The sequence below is a fragment of the Spermophilus citellus genome (assembly GCF_964194105.1).
Source record: "Spermophilus citellus genome assembly, chromosome: 9".
NCBI classification, from domain to species: domain Eukaryota; kingdom Metazoa; phylum Chordata; class Mammalia; order Rodentia; family Sciuridae; genus Spermophilus; species Spermophilus citellus.
In genome coordinates, this window is record NC_138191.1 from 27,370,917 (window position 1) to 27,385,304 (window position 14,388).

Consider the following 14,388-nt stretch of genomic DNA (forward strand, 5'->3'; position numbering starts at 1 on the left):
TATGGAGATTTTACTTTGATTAGGTCATATGCTGAGTGCTCTGCACCATTAATTTAATACACACAACCATCTAAGGCTATTATCCCCCTCTTACTGATAAGGTAACTGAAACTCAGAAAGCATTTTTTAGAGAAAGATATAAAAGAGCCCAACTAAAGAGACAAAAAATAAATCAGTTCATTTGGTTACTTGTTAGCTGTTTTGACAGATTGTACCTGGAGAGAATATAAATTCTAATAAATGTTTCTGTAGAGTCAATGCATTGCTCCTTTGATGCCAATGTAAGATGATTCTAGAGTCTTTTGATGATATTTTTACAGAGCATATAAAATGTTGAAACTTTGATTTTTAAAGTCTGGGACTCTTGAAAAGAGTTCTAAGTGTACTGCATTTACATCATATGCAGGGTAGAAAATAAAGTCCATGTCTTAAAACATGTCCTAGAGACCTCCTGAAGTCAGCATTTGAGCTGGTGGTTGCTACATACCTGTTTCCAGGGGCATGCTGTAGCTGGGCAGACTCCATCCTGCCTGTGTTTCGGCCACAGCAGTGACTGAGAACACTGAGCCACAGGGCAGGTCTCCCAGGGTACAGACCTCTCCTGTGCTGCTGCATTGATACAGTCCCTTCTCCCCCTGGGCAGTCACTGTGTAAGTGGCATCGTTATTGGTGGATCGCCAGTGCACATGAATCATGGAGAAGGCATCCTTGGAAATATTTATTATTTCAGGACTGCAAGGACCTAGAAATTTAAAATTATTAATTGAAACAGCTTGAGTCAAAAGTGTCACAAGTGGACTGGGTCTGGTGGTGCAGGCCTATAAGCCCATTGATTTGGGAGGCTGAGGCAGAAGAACAACAAGTTCAAGGCCAGCCTAAGAAACTTAATGAGTCTCAGTCTCAAAATAAAAAAATAAAAAGAGCTGGGGATGTAGCTCAGTGGTAGAGTGCACCCTGGGTTCCAGCCTGCCTGTTGGGGGCAATGAAAAGGGGATACATGTGTTATTTAGTCTAAAATTAATTTTTTGCCAGGCACTGCGGAACACTCCTATGATTCCAGTGTCTCCGGAGGCTGAGGCAGGAGGATCACAGTTCAAGGCCAACCCCAGCAACTTAGCAAAGCTCTAAGCAACTTAGTGAGACCCTGTCTCAAGATAAAATTTAAAGAAAGCTGGGGATGTGGCTCAGTGGTTAAGTTCCTCTGGGTTCAATTCCCTGCTACTGGAAAAAAATAGGACACCCCCCCCCCCCCGCCCCGCAGTAAAATTAACAGGCTGGGCATAGCACACACTGTAATTCCAGTGATTTGGGATGAGGCAGGAGGATCCCAAGTTCAAGGCTAACCTATAAGCAACTTAATGAGACTACATTACACCTCAAAATAAAGAATAAAAAGAGCTGGGGATGTAGCTCAGTGGTAGAGACTCCAGGATTCAATCCCCAGCACCATACACACACACGCGCACGCGCACACACACACACACCACCACCACCACCACCACCACCAACAACAACAACAATAACAACATCCTACCATCATAGTTTTCAAAAATATCTTGCACATAGACCAAATTTCTAGAGACTTTGTGTGGAAAACTGTTGACACTGACATAAGGTATGAAAAACCAGCCTCTACCTCAGAGCAAAGCCTGTCCAAGAAAGGGACATGACCTTTGTCCTTGGAAAAACCCACAGAGCACTCCTAGGCACATTCCCACCCTGCCAAGTTGTTTATCTACAAATAACAGGAGAGATCTGCTGCCCCAGGTGTCCCTGACTCAACCAGGCTAGGTGGAGATCCATAGCAACCCCCTAGCAGCCACCAATCAGCATGAGACAGGGAAATACCTGGGATGCCAGATGACCCTCCCAGTAGTTTATGGTGGTTGATAACATATTGGGAAACCATGTAGTTCAGCACGTACACCCCTCTTGGCTCAAACCAATCAGTTCAAACCAATACCCCTTTTGTTCTGACCAATCACCCCTACCCAACTTGTTCCCCCCAGTGAATGTGCTAATCATGTTTTAGAGTTGTTATTTGATTTTCCCGAGGTGTGTGATGATTTGCTATGATGTATGTGAAGTCCCTGCCCTCTCCAAAAAAATGTATAAAAATGCTGCAAACCCTGGGCTCGTGGCCTCTCAGCGTCACCAGTTGCTGTGTGTGCGCGCGGAGGACCAAGCTAGCTCGCAATAAACACCTCTTTGCTGCTTACATCGATCTTGGGTCTCTGGTGGTCTTTGGGGGTCCTGAATTCGAGCATAACAGGTATTGGGTTTTTAGAGTGTAGAATCAACTGGAAGAGGTTTAAGAGCATTTTTAATTCTGAAATCAAAAGTAAGACAAACCCTCCTTGTACACCACGGGTGTATGGACAGGCACGTCCCTCAAAGGCAGAAAGAACTGAATGGCGGAGATAGTCATTGGCAAAACCTTCTCTCCCTGTGGTCTCCTTTTGTTTCCTTTCCCCCACCTTCCTCTTCCACTTTCTCTTCCATCTCTTCTTAATACAGTTAGGAACTCTACTGGTCCCTACAAACAGTGGTTAGTGGGATTTTAGGTCTTGCTGAGTGGCTGTTCTGCGGCACGCAGCTGCAGTGAATGAAAGCATAGCTCTCCCATACCTGTGGTGATAAAGCGTGAACGGCATGACATATTGATGCCCCGGACTTCACTGAAGGAATATACTGTGATGCTGTACTTGGTGTCACACTCCAGAGCGGACAGAGTGCAAGCAGGGGCGGTGTCGTTGCACTCTACCACGTTGGACCCAGCCACAGCCTTGGTTTCGTAGAGTTCGGCGCCACGGACAGGAGACCAGACCATCTCTACTCTCTCGCTGGACACCAGCACTGGGTTAATGTCACTAGGACAACAGGGAGCTGAAAGTAGGAGCCCAGAGGGAATGAGGTCAATGCAGGAGCAATGCCACCAGAGGGGGTCCTCGAGGCCTGACTTCCTCAAGGCCTTTGTCACCATACTCCTACACTACTGCAATATCCTCCGACAGGTATGTTTGTCATCTACCCTACCGCGGTCCGGTCCTGTTCTGCTGGGTGACCTAACAGAATTTTTACCATGCTCTAGCTTTTCTTGTCTGAAGGCCAGAAGTTCCTCTTCAGCAGGACTGGCTGAAACACCAGTTGGATCATCTAAGCTGGCTCTCAGAGGGAACACTAGACAACCTCTAACCTCAGAAAAAAAGACATGAGTATTCCTCCTCCTCATTTCTTTAACCCTATAACTTCCTGACCCCCAAGGGATGAGAACTTGATTTGTGAGTTTATCCCCCACTTCTATTTTTGGCCAAGAACAAAAATCTCCTTCACTGTTCAATCAGTGCCCCATATTGTTATTGGTTCTGTAATTTCAAGAGAGAAAAGAGACCCATTTTTTTGTGTGTGTGTGCTCAAAAATCAGTTACATGGGTGCTGGAGTTGTAGCTCAACAATAGAGTGCTTGCCTAGCATGTGTGAGGCACTGGGTTTGATTCTTAGCACCACATATAAATAAGTAAATAAAAATAAAGATCCATCAACAACTAAAAATAATATATTTTTTTAAAAAATCAGTTACATGGCCAGGCACAGTGGCACATGCTTGTAATCCCAGTGACTCGGAGGCTGAGGCAGGGGGATCACAAATTTGAGGCCAGCTACCGAAATATAGCAAGGCCCTAAGCAACTTAGTCAGATCTTGTCTCAAAATAAAAAAAATAAAAAGGGCTGGGAATTGTGGCTCAGTGGCTAAGCACCACTGGGTTCGATTCCTGGTACCAAAAAATAAATTAATAATGATGATGGGATGATGATGATGATGATAATAATAATAATAATAATAATAATCAGTTATGCATTCAGTTCCAACTTTGGCCTCTCACTGCATATAGGATAAATTCTCAGTATGACATTGAAGGTCATTACAAGCTGTAATATTCAGATGTCCCCCCCTCCACACATATCAGACCTCTCAATACTCTATTTTGTGCTCTCACTACAAGAGCCTTGAAGACTGTGAACCCCCTACAAGAAAGCCTTTCCCCTTTTCTGCCTAACAAGGTCATCCTAACTTCTCAGATGCTATCACTCTTTCCAGACACTAAACCGGATAAAGCTGGGGTGTGGGAGAGGGGAGCATGATTGTATTAGTAAATCTTAGAAGAGACCTTAAAAAGCCTGCCTAACAAATGTCTAACAGGATTGGGGTTTCTCTGAGAAGTTCTTGCCCCACCTACATTCCATCCATTCTAAACTCCAGCTCAAGGCCACTCCTTTTGGAAGTCCCTCCTGTGTGTTCTTGAATCTTAATGATAGCCGCTTACTTCAAATTCCAAATTCCCAAAGCACCAATTATTTGGACCCCTCAAACTGGTAAAATTTTTTATAATCAAGCAAATATTTTATATAACTATATTATTCTTATTTGTAAAGATAGTTAATTAATTCCAAGTTACTCCATTCATTCTTCAAAAATTGAGCATCTCCCCTATGCTGATCACACTATGATAAGCACTGGTGACAGATAAATAAAACATAATCTATGCCCAATACAAATTCCAAGCCTAGTGGAGGAGAGTAGTCATGGTAATAATCATGATCATGAAAATATTTGCATTCTGCTTTATTACATACAAAGTCCTTTTCACATTTATGTTATTATTATTTGTCCCACTTTTAGTGAAGGATACTAAGGAAGTAGCAAGGTAGACATCATCGTCCCTTGGCATGGTCGAGTTAGAACTTAAAACCAGGTGTTGTACTCCAAAGCCCTCCAAACCATGTAGCATCTTGGCTATTGCATCTGTCTCTCTGGTCCCAGAAACAGAGTAGACTCCTCAAATGGAGAGCTGCATCCTCTTCAGCATCCAGGCCTGTACAGTAACTAGATCTTTGTGGACGATTCAACTTTCAGAGCATGCTAGAGCTATATGCTTTTCAGGATCTGGCTAAGTTGCCCAGGCAAGTCTGGCCTAGAACTTGCAATCTAAGTCCCAGAGATTACAGGCATGGAGTGCTACACCTAGCTAACCTTGCATTTTTGTAAAGTTTGGGTTCACAAAGTCAAATTTTCCTAGTCTGGGAAGAATGAAACAAAACATTCATTTTGCATTCCTGGCTCTAGAATGACTCCCAGGTGGTGACCTACTCTGCTGCTGAGTTTAGTGAACTCAGACTCCCTTTACAAACATCAAATGTGACTTACCTGTTGTATAATTGAATACATCACCCAAAGGACTCTGCCCTGCCTTGTTATAGGCAAAAACGCTAATAAAGTAAGTGAAGCCACACTCAGATAAGAAGCTGCACTGGGTGGTGGATGTATTACAGTGTACTTCCCAGCCATCATCACTCTTCACAAAAGCCACGTAGTAATCACCCAGATCTACATTGGACCAAGCCACAGACAGATGGCCAGGGGGATCTTCTTGGATCATCACTCTTCCAGGTGCACAAGCCACTAAGAAGTAATCAATAATAACCAGTTGTAAGACTATTGCAGGAGATTTTTTTTTTTTGCATCTTTGCAATTATCCAAGAACAACCCAAATCAGCAATTATGAGTTTTGTAATAGATTGAATTTGGTGTACAATATGAAAAATTATGTACCAGAAACGTTAGAAGATTTTCCTTAGAGAACAAAAGTCTAAGCTACAGCAAACCACAAAGACCTATTCACATTCTCTCATCATATGAGAGAAATAATGGGCTGTCAGAGTTTGGTAGTTATTTTATTTTATTTTATTTTTTTTAAAGAGAGAGTGAGAGGGCTGGGGATGTGGCTCAAGCGGTAGCGCGCTCGCCTGGCATGCATGCGGCCCGGGTTCGATCCTCAGCACCACATACAAACAAAGATGTTGTGTCCACCGATAACTAAAAAATAAAAAGAAAAAAATAAAAAGAAAAAAAAAGAGAGTAAGAGAGAATTTTTAATATTTATTTTTTAGTTCTTGGCGGACACAACATCTTTGTTTGTATGTGGTGCTGAGGATCGAACCCGGGCCGCACGCATGCCAGGCGAGTGCGCTACCACTTGAGCCACATCCCCAGCCCCTGGTAGTCATTTTAAAATACGGGGATTTTGCTGTGCATGGTGATCCAGGCCTATAAACCAGCTACTTGGGTTCAGAACTAGAAATATCTTCATCTTTAAAAATATCTCCCACCTTTGGAGGCTGAGGCAGGAGGACCACAAGGTCAAAGCCAGCAAAGTCATAAGCAACTCAGGGAAATAAAATATTAAAAAAAAGGTGGGGATGTAGCTCAATGGTTGAATGCCTCTGGTTGAATGTGGTTGAATGTTTAATCTCTGTTACCAAAAGAAAAAAAAAAATCTCCCACCAAGTCTCTGTCATGAAACTTAATGTCAATAAGAGACAGTTGTCTGTATTTCACATTTAGAGCTGTGTGTATAACTCCAGCTGGCCAGGCCCAGTGACACATGCCTATAATCCCAATGATTTGGGAAGCTGGAGCAGGAGGATTTCAAGTTTAAGGACAGCCTAAGCAACTTAATAAGGCTCTAGGCAACTTAACAAGATCTTGTCTCAAAAGTCTCAAAATAAAAAATAAAAAGGGGTGAGAATGTAGCTCAGTGGCAAAACACTCTTGGGTAATCTCCAGTACCAAACAGAAACAAAAACAAAATCCCTCCAATTGGATCTTCTTTAAAAATGAAGACGAAGCCAGAAAGCGGAGACAGGATGGTCACTTGAGCCCAAGAATTCAGCCAGCCTGAGCAATACAGCAAGATTCTGTCTCAAAAATAAGATAATAAAAATGGAAAAAAAAAAAAACTAACTAATGGAAGATCTGGAATAAAAGCCAGGCCTCTACATATTCAAAGCAGTGCTTTTTCAAAATTCACAAAACCGGGTTTCCCTATCCACCTTATTCAAACTCATGAGAATGTCCAACTCAGTGCTTTTTTCATTTAGACCAGGCTTTGGTTTTGACTGCTTCCAGAGTGTTCTGGAATATGGTCAGGGACTTTGACTCGCCAGCCCTGCAGGGTTCTCACTCTTGTTTACATACCTGTCTTCAGGGTCCCTGCTGAAGAGGACTTGCTAGATCCAGCATCATTACTTGCTAAAACGGAAATCAGGTACTCAGTTCCACACTGGAGGGAAGAGATGCTGCAGGAGCTGAAAGTTGTACTGCAGCTCCGCTCAGAAGAACCACTCAAAGCCATCACAGTATAGTTGAAGGCTCCTTCTGTCGGTGTCCATGAAACAAATGCCTTCAGAGCCCCACTGTCAAAAGAGACTTGAATGTTGGCAGGAGCACGAGGACCTATGTTTTTGAAAGACAATTAAGATTTTATAACCACCTCAAGCCAAGTGAGACGTAGCCTAACAATGTTAAAGAGCTCAGTGGATAATAAGGTACACCAATAGTTGGATAAATACAAGCATTCAAAGCATAAAATTGGGATTTTGGATACCTGGGAACTGGTAACACATCTGCCATTAACTATGTGAACTCATATATCTATGTGACCCTGGCCATATTATTTCAACTATTTGTTAATTTTTTTCACATCTACAAAATGGATATAAGGTCAGTGCCTATACAGGTGCAAAAAATATATATACTTTCATGCATGCATGCATATATGAATATACTATTTTTTTTAATGTTTATTTTTTAGTTTTCAGTGGACACAACATCTTTATTTTATTGGTATGTGGTGCTGAGGATCGAACTTAGCGCCCTGCGCATGCAAGGCGAGCACGCTACCGCTTAAGCCACAACCCCAGCCCCATGAATATACTGTTTAACAAATAGCCAGGTGTGGCAGCACAGGCCTGTAATCCCAGCTACTTGAGAGGCTGAGGTAGGAGGCTCTCAAGTTCTAGACCAGCCTGGGCAACTTACCAAAACCCTGTCAGAAAACAAAATTTAAAAAAGGGGATGGACTAGGTGTTCATCAGTGATGAGTAGATAAAGAAAATGTGATATATACACAAAATGAAGTTTTATTCAGCCATAAAGAAGAATGAAATTAAGTCATTTTGCAGGAAAATGGATGAAACTTGAGAACATTATGTTATGCCAAATAAGCCAAACTCAGAAAACCAAGGGTCTTTTATGTTCTTTCATTTGTGGAAGCTAGAGTAGAAAAAAAGAGAAGAAAAATGACAGGGGTTCTCATGGAAATTGAAGGGAGACGTGTAGAGTAGAGGGAAGGAAGGAGAAGGAGGAAGAAGAGGAAGAAAAAGAGAAATGCTGGGGAATGACTTTGGCCAAATTGTAATGTTATATTGTGTGCATAAACAGATATGTAATGATTCCCATCGTTATGTAAAATTGTAATGCACCAATAATAAATATGGTGGGGAAAGGGGTCTCAGGATGTGGTAGAGCATCTGCCGAGCATGTATGAGGCCCTGGGTTCAATTCCCAGGACTTCAAAAACAAACAAAAACTGCAAGTGATTATAGAATAAAATGAGATTATAAATGGGGGCACGGTGGATATAGCTTGGTGATAGAGTATGCGCTTAGCACTGTGAGGTTCTGGGTTCAATCCCAAGCACCCCAAAAATAAATATGAAGAATTAAAAGTGCCATATGAGTATGTTATCATTACATGATAGGCCAAATATTTTGTTACTGATTGATGAAGCAAACATATCCTTTCATTATTTTTGACCCCTGCTAGGTCACAATTGTTTCTGGAGGAGTAAACATTTCCTTTGTAAATTAAAGGGAAGGAAGGAAAATATTGAGAGCGATGACACCTTACGCACTCTCAGTGTCTCCCAAGTACTTTCCCCTAAATTATAAATATGCCTCCTTATCTTCTGGGCTATCCTGTTAAAAAAAGTTGGGGGACATATGTCCACTGGGCCAAGTGGGGAGAGAAACTGGCTTCAGATCACCTTTGGAATCTGTACTGTAATGAAGACCACCCAGCAGAACTTGAGCAGAGATAACATCCTCTGGTCACATCTGGAGTACAGGAAAGACCCTATTTGAAGACATGGGGACCCAACTCATTCTCCACAAGACAGGTACCTGCTGTGTTTCCCTTATAGGTCATCTCCACAGGTCCCTTTCCCCCACTGCAGGGTCAATTCATCTACAAAGGAAGGTCGCTTTGGGGTAGGTAGTGCTAGGCCAAAGGCTGTTAAGTGTACCCTACAGAAGTTTAGGACAATGTAGTTCCCATATGGGATATGGGATAACTAGGAAAAATAGGTAGGATAGTGGGAAACTGTTACGAGTTGAAGTCATTCCTCCCAAAACATGTACGTCAAAGTCCTAATCCCTAGTGCCCTCAAGACTGTGACCTTATTTGGAAATAGGGTCATAGGATAGGATCTAATTCAATAGGATCAATGTTTCCCCCACTACTACCTCAAACCCGGGGCCTAGTATGCTATGTGGTACTGTACCACTGAGCCATGTCCCCAGTTCTCCAGGTATATTTATATCTCTATGTATGAATTACATCAGCTTGTTTATTTTTTAGTACTAGGAATTGAACCCAGGGACACTTTACCATTAAGCCACATCCCCAACCATTTTTATTTTATTTTGAGAGAGGGTCTCGATAAGTTGCCCAGGCTGGCCTCAACCTTGTGATCTTCCTGCTTCAGCCTCCTGAGTCACTGGAATTATAAGTGTGCCAAGGTGCCCACATATGGCTGATGTTCTTATGAAAAGAGATCCAGACAAAGACAAGCACACTCACAGGCCAAGGAAAAAGTTCTGAACAGATCCTTCCCTCATGGCCCTCAAAAGGAACCAACCCTAACTGGGCAGCGTGGCACTTGCCTGTTATCCCAGTGAGGCTGAGGCAGGAATATCGAAAGTTCAAAGCCAGTCTCAGCAACTTAGTGAGGCCTTAAGCATCTTAGAGAGACCCTATCTCAAAATAACAATAAAAATGGCTAGGAATGTGGCTCAGTGATTCAATTGAACCCCTGCGTTCAATCCTTGGTTAAAAAAAAAAAAAAAAAAAAAGAACCAACCCTGCCAACACCTAGACTTCAGACTTTGCTTCCACAATTGTGAAACAATCAATTTCTATTGTTTAAGCCAGCTTGTTTGTGGCACTTGGTGACAGCAGCCCTAGCAATCTAATACAGAGGCTAAATTCAAACTCTAAGACTTTATTTATTTTTGGTACTAGGGATTGAACACAAGGGAACTTAAACATTGAGCCACATCCTCAGCCCTTTTTTAAAAATATTTTATTAGAGACAGGGTCTTGCTGAGTTGCTAAGTGCCTCGCTAAATTGCTGAGACTGGCTTTTGAACTCGTGATCCTCCTGCCTCAGCCTGCAGAGCCGCTGGGATTATAGGAGTGCACCACCTCGCGGGGCTCTAAGACTTTTCAAAACATGGGGAAACAAGTAAAGGAGAAGGCCTGCAGGAAACCAGATGGCTCTCTCAGTCCCCCAACCTGATACAGATGCTCTCTCCTGTGCCACACTGTGTTTGTGTGACTCCATCAAAGCACTTGTTACACAGAACCATGACTGTGGATTTATGCATCTTTACACTTGATCTTAGCCAAAAGGCCGAGAAGCGATTTTTTGCATCTTTAGATATAATCATATCTTTGAGTGGGAGCATGCTTTATTTGATGTTGTATTCCCATCAACTGGATTCTGCCCAGCTCAGAGTGAGCCCTCAACAATTTTTTGTGGGAAGATGAGGTGGGGGTGCATGGGGGGGGGTGCGGGGGCGGGGCAAGGAAACAAGCAAGCAAACCAGCTAGCCTAGGAAAAGGCCCAGGAGCCTGTTTGTCACAAATATCCTGACTCACCAAGCCCATCACAAATCACCTTGGGGCTACTTGCTATGGTTTCTCCTAGAGAAGTAGCATGCAAGGCAAATTCTTCTCTCTACATTTCTGTCTTGGCCATAGATCATAGAGTTTCCATTCCCCTCCAAAAACTAAAGAGAACATTTCTGGTTTCTTCCTGATCTTTCCTGGTCCTCCCCCAAGGGATATAACAGCTAATCCTGTTAATCTGGTTGGTGCGAGTCTGGCATCTATTTAGGTCACATTGCCAGCAGATAGCTTACTCAAGAGAAGAAAACTGTCATATTCAACTGTCATATTCTCTCTCCCTCTCTCCCTCTCCCCCCTCCCACCCTCTCATTCTCCTGGCTCATCCCAGCAGTTCCGTTTGGATTTGCAGTTATTAAGCTGCATTCCCCAGCCAGGTGTCCCTGGGGTGGGGATGGTGAGAGAACACAACCTGCACAATGCAGCTTCTCTGCCTACAACTAGAGGAGAGGTGGTGGGAAGCAGGTGTCAGCCTCAGGCCTAGGTGGAGGCCTTTGGGAAACACATCTGAAACACTGACTCCTATCACAGCATGAAGCACCAGGATATCAGGAACTCTGTCTTGTTTGCTGCTGTATCTCTGCACTGAAGCCGGCATATGCTCACTGAATGTCTGTTGAATAAATGAATTCCTGTTTGGTCCAATTCTTTTTGTCTAGACTATCGCTGAACTCAGGAAGAGACAAGGGGTGATTGGTAAACCTAACAAAAATCGTGATATCAAATGCATATGCAGCAACTGAGTTGGATTTCAGAGGGGAAGCTGCCATGCTGCTTGTATTCTCTGCAGCATTTCTTTATCCATGCAGTAAGCATTTAAACTGCCACGGAGGAATAGTCAAGGCACTATAAATAACTTCATAATAAATTTAAACAGCTGCTGCCAGCTGCTCTGTACTTATCACTTAACATTGCTCTTGATGGTTGCAATGCACAGCCCCCCTCATTAATAAAAAATGAGATTGTTTGAGGCTGAGCTGAGAAGTCCTTACTTGTTCTCTGATTGCAGGTGGAGTCATCCCCAGGGATTCCATTGGCATTCCATGCATAGGCTTTTATGGTGTAGAGAGTCCCGGCATCTAGACTGCTGAAGGTCAAGGAGGTATTTGTAGTATTCTCCTTCCAAATTCTACCTAAGCCATTGGCTTGCATAATGGACACAGAGAATCCGATTGCCATATATACAGCTTCCCACTGCACAAGGATAGAGTCTGGACTTGGAGAGCTTACTTCCAGAATTGGTGCAGCCAACACTAAGGAGACAAAAGCAAAATGAAAAACTGCATTTGTGTTTAAAAGTCCAATAGAGGATAATTCAAGTTATTTAGGAATACGTAAGTTCAGGTTGATTATCTATTGAGATTGATTTTCATCTTATAATTATTTGATTTATAAAGTTATTAATTATAGAGTTCCCTTAAATAATCACTATTTAAGTGTGTATTAATCATAAATGATGTGGCAGAGACAAAGGGAAACTTTAAATATTAGACACTACTTTCAGTGGGAAGTTAGCCAGAACTCAGACAAAATATTCCTATAATCATAATATGAATCAATTATAAAAATTATGTTTATACCATTTCAATGTGCACACAACTTTTTAGAAATATGCCTAGGAACAACTTTATCAAATCAGTGTAAATAATGCTGATGGTAAACTTCAAATGTTTTTGTTAACAGGTATACCATGTGGTTAAAATGTGGAAAAACCCTTCTACGTATTCTTTTTTTTAATTGGTGCATTATAGTTGCGCAAATTTAATTGGTGTACAGTAATGATGGAACTTGTTACATTTTCATGCATGCATACTACACAACAATATAAATTGGCCAATCACTTCCTGGCACTTCCACCCATCTTTCCCTCCTCCAGTCCCCCAATCCCTTTCCTCTACTGATCTCTCTTTGCCTTGTATGTATCCTTTATTCAGTACGGTTAAAAATAGAACTTCTTTTCAGATATGTAAAAGCAGGGATACATTTAAAGATGTCCAGAAGGACTTTATGTTCAAAGCAAAATCATGAGGCATTTAAATACCACCTCCTCCACAGATACCTGAGTTGCCAGAAAATATCATTTGGTGATTTTTCACTTCTGGGCCCTGAATTGTGGCACCCGTGTGACACCAAACTGCCTTGTGCATTTGCAGCATCATTATAATTGATCTAGGTCATAGGTCACAGAGGATGAGCATCAGCTACCTGTCTTTGCCCTGCTTTGGAGGTGATGCCTGGCTTCTGCCAGCGGCACTGATGGATCTGATGGTGATTTGGTACAAGGTCGCAGCCTTCAGGCCTGTTACAGTGCCTGGGGAATTGGCCACCATGGTTTCAATGACTGTGTCCCCATCTTCAGCTGTGAGCAGGTAACTGGTGGCCCCTGGCACTGTGGCCCATTCCACAGTGATACTGTTGCTGATTTTTGAATATGCTTGATCAATAGTGGGTATTTGGGGAGCTGAAAGAGATTTTTTAAGTTGTCCATTAGCCAGGATATCTGGAAGGGTTACTTCTTTCATCATTTTTCTCTTCTTATGCCATCCTTTATACATAAGCTTTGCCCTCATTTTCCAGATCATGATAAGACAGAGGGAAAGAAAGCTACAGTTGTTCGCCAGAGGAGAGCAGAAGCTCAAACCTCTCTCTCGGGACGGAATTTCAGAGTCCCCCCACCCCCACCCCCAGTTGTACTTATTTTTTATTTTATTTTTGTACTGAGGATTGAACCTGGGAGCACTGCACCACTGAGATACAGCCCCAATCCTTTTTATTTTTATTTATTTTTTTATTTTGAGACATATCTCTCTCTACATTGCTTAGGGCCTAGCTAAATTGATAAGGCTGGCCTCAAACTTGCAGTCCTCTGGCTTCAGCCTCCAGAGTCACTGGGATTACAGACATGTACCACTTGCCCTTTTAAATAAGTTAAATAAGCGTGGGAAGGGATTGTGGGTGGAGCTCTGAAAGGAGACTTTCCCAGGTTGCTTGGCCATTGGTGTTCCCTCCCAGTCCGGAAACTGGCTCCCTGCTTCCAGCTGGAACCACCTCCGTCTGGAGCTCTCTGGTGGCTGTCGTCACTTATGCACTCTGCCCACGTCCCCACTGGCATTCATTCTCATGGAGGAAAGAGGGAGTATTGAGTCCTTTGTGATGATTACTTCATAGTATGTTCCTAACACAGGAGTATAACCATTTTCAGATTCTTTTACATAAAATAAAAAAAACTTTATTCTCCTTTTCTCTATCAAGACATTTGTCTTGGGCAGGGGTAGTGGCTCCATGGTACAGCGCTTGCCTAGCATGTGGGAGGCACTGGGTTCAATCTTCAGCACCATAAAATTAATTAATTAATTAAAAAACAACATCTGTCTCAGCATAAAAAATGTGATGCTGTGGTCCCTTCTTCTGTGGGCCTGGCTATGGTTTGCCATGGGGATGTAAATGCTTGCATCCTGAGCTTACACAAGGCATTCCTATATTTTGGGTATGGGATAGGAGACATAGAACAGTAACCATACTTACCCCTTTACCAAATCCACAGACACAAAAAACGTTTGGGATGTAGGAGATCCAAGTGG

General features: G+C 42.5%; 1 protein-coding gene across 1 annotated transcript in view; it reads right to left on the reverse strand.

Moving 5' to 3' along the window:
- Positions 1–14,388, reverse strand: part of FNDC7 (fibronectin type III domain containing 7) — a gene marked incomplete at its 5' end in the record, with an annotated part of 30,423 nt that overhangs the window by 11,136 nt on the left and 4,899 nt on the right. Inside the window, 7 exon segments of the mRNA XM_081305501.1 lie at positions 488–742; positions 2,629–2,886; positions 5,207–5,461; positions 7,037–7,294; positions 11,800–12,060; positions 13,013–13,022; positions 13,024–13,268. Of these exon segments, the coding sequence (XP_081161627.1) occupies positions 488–742; positions 2,629–2,886; positions 5,207–5,461; positions 7,037–7,294; positions 11,800–12,060; positions 13,013–13,022; positions 13,024–13,268 (1,542 nt within the window).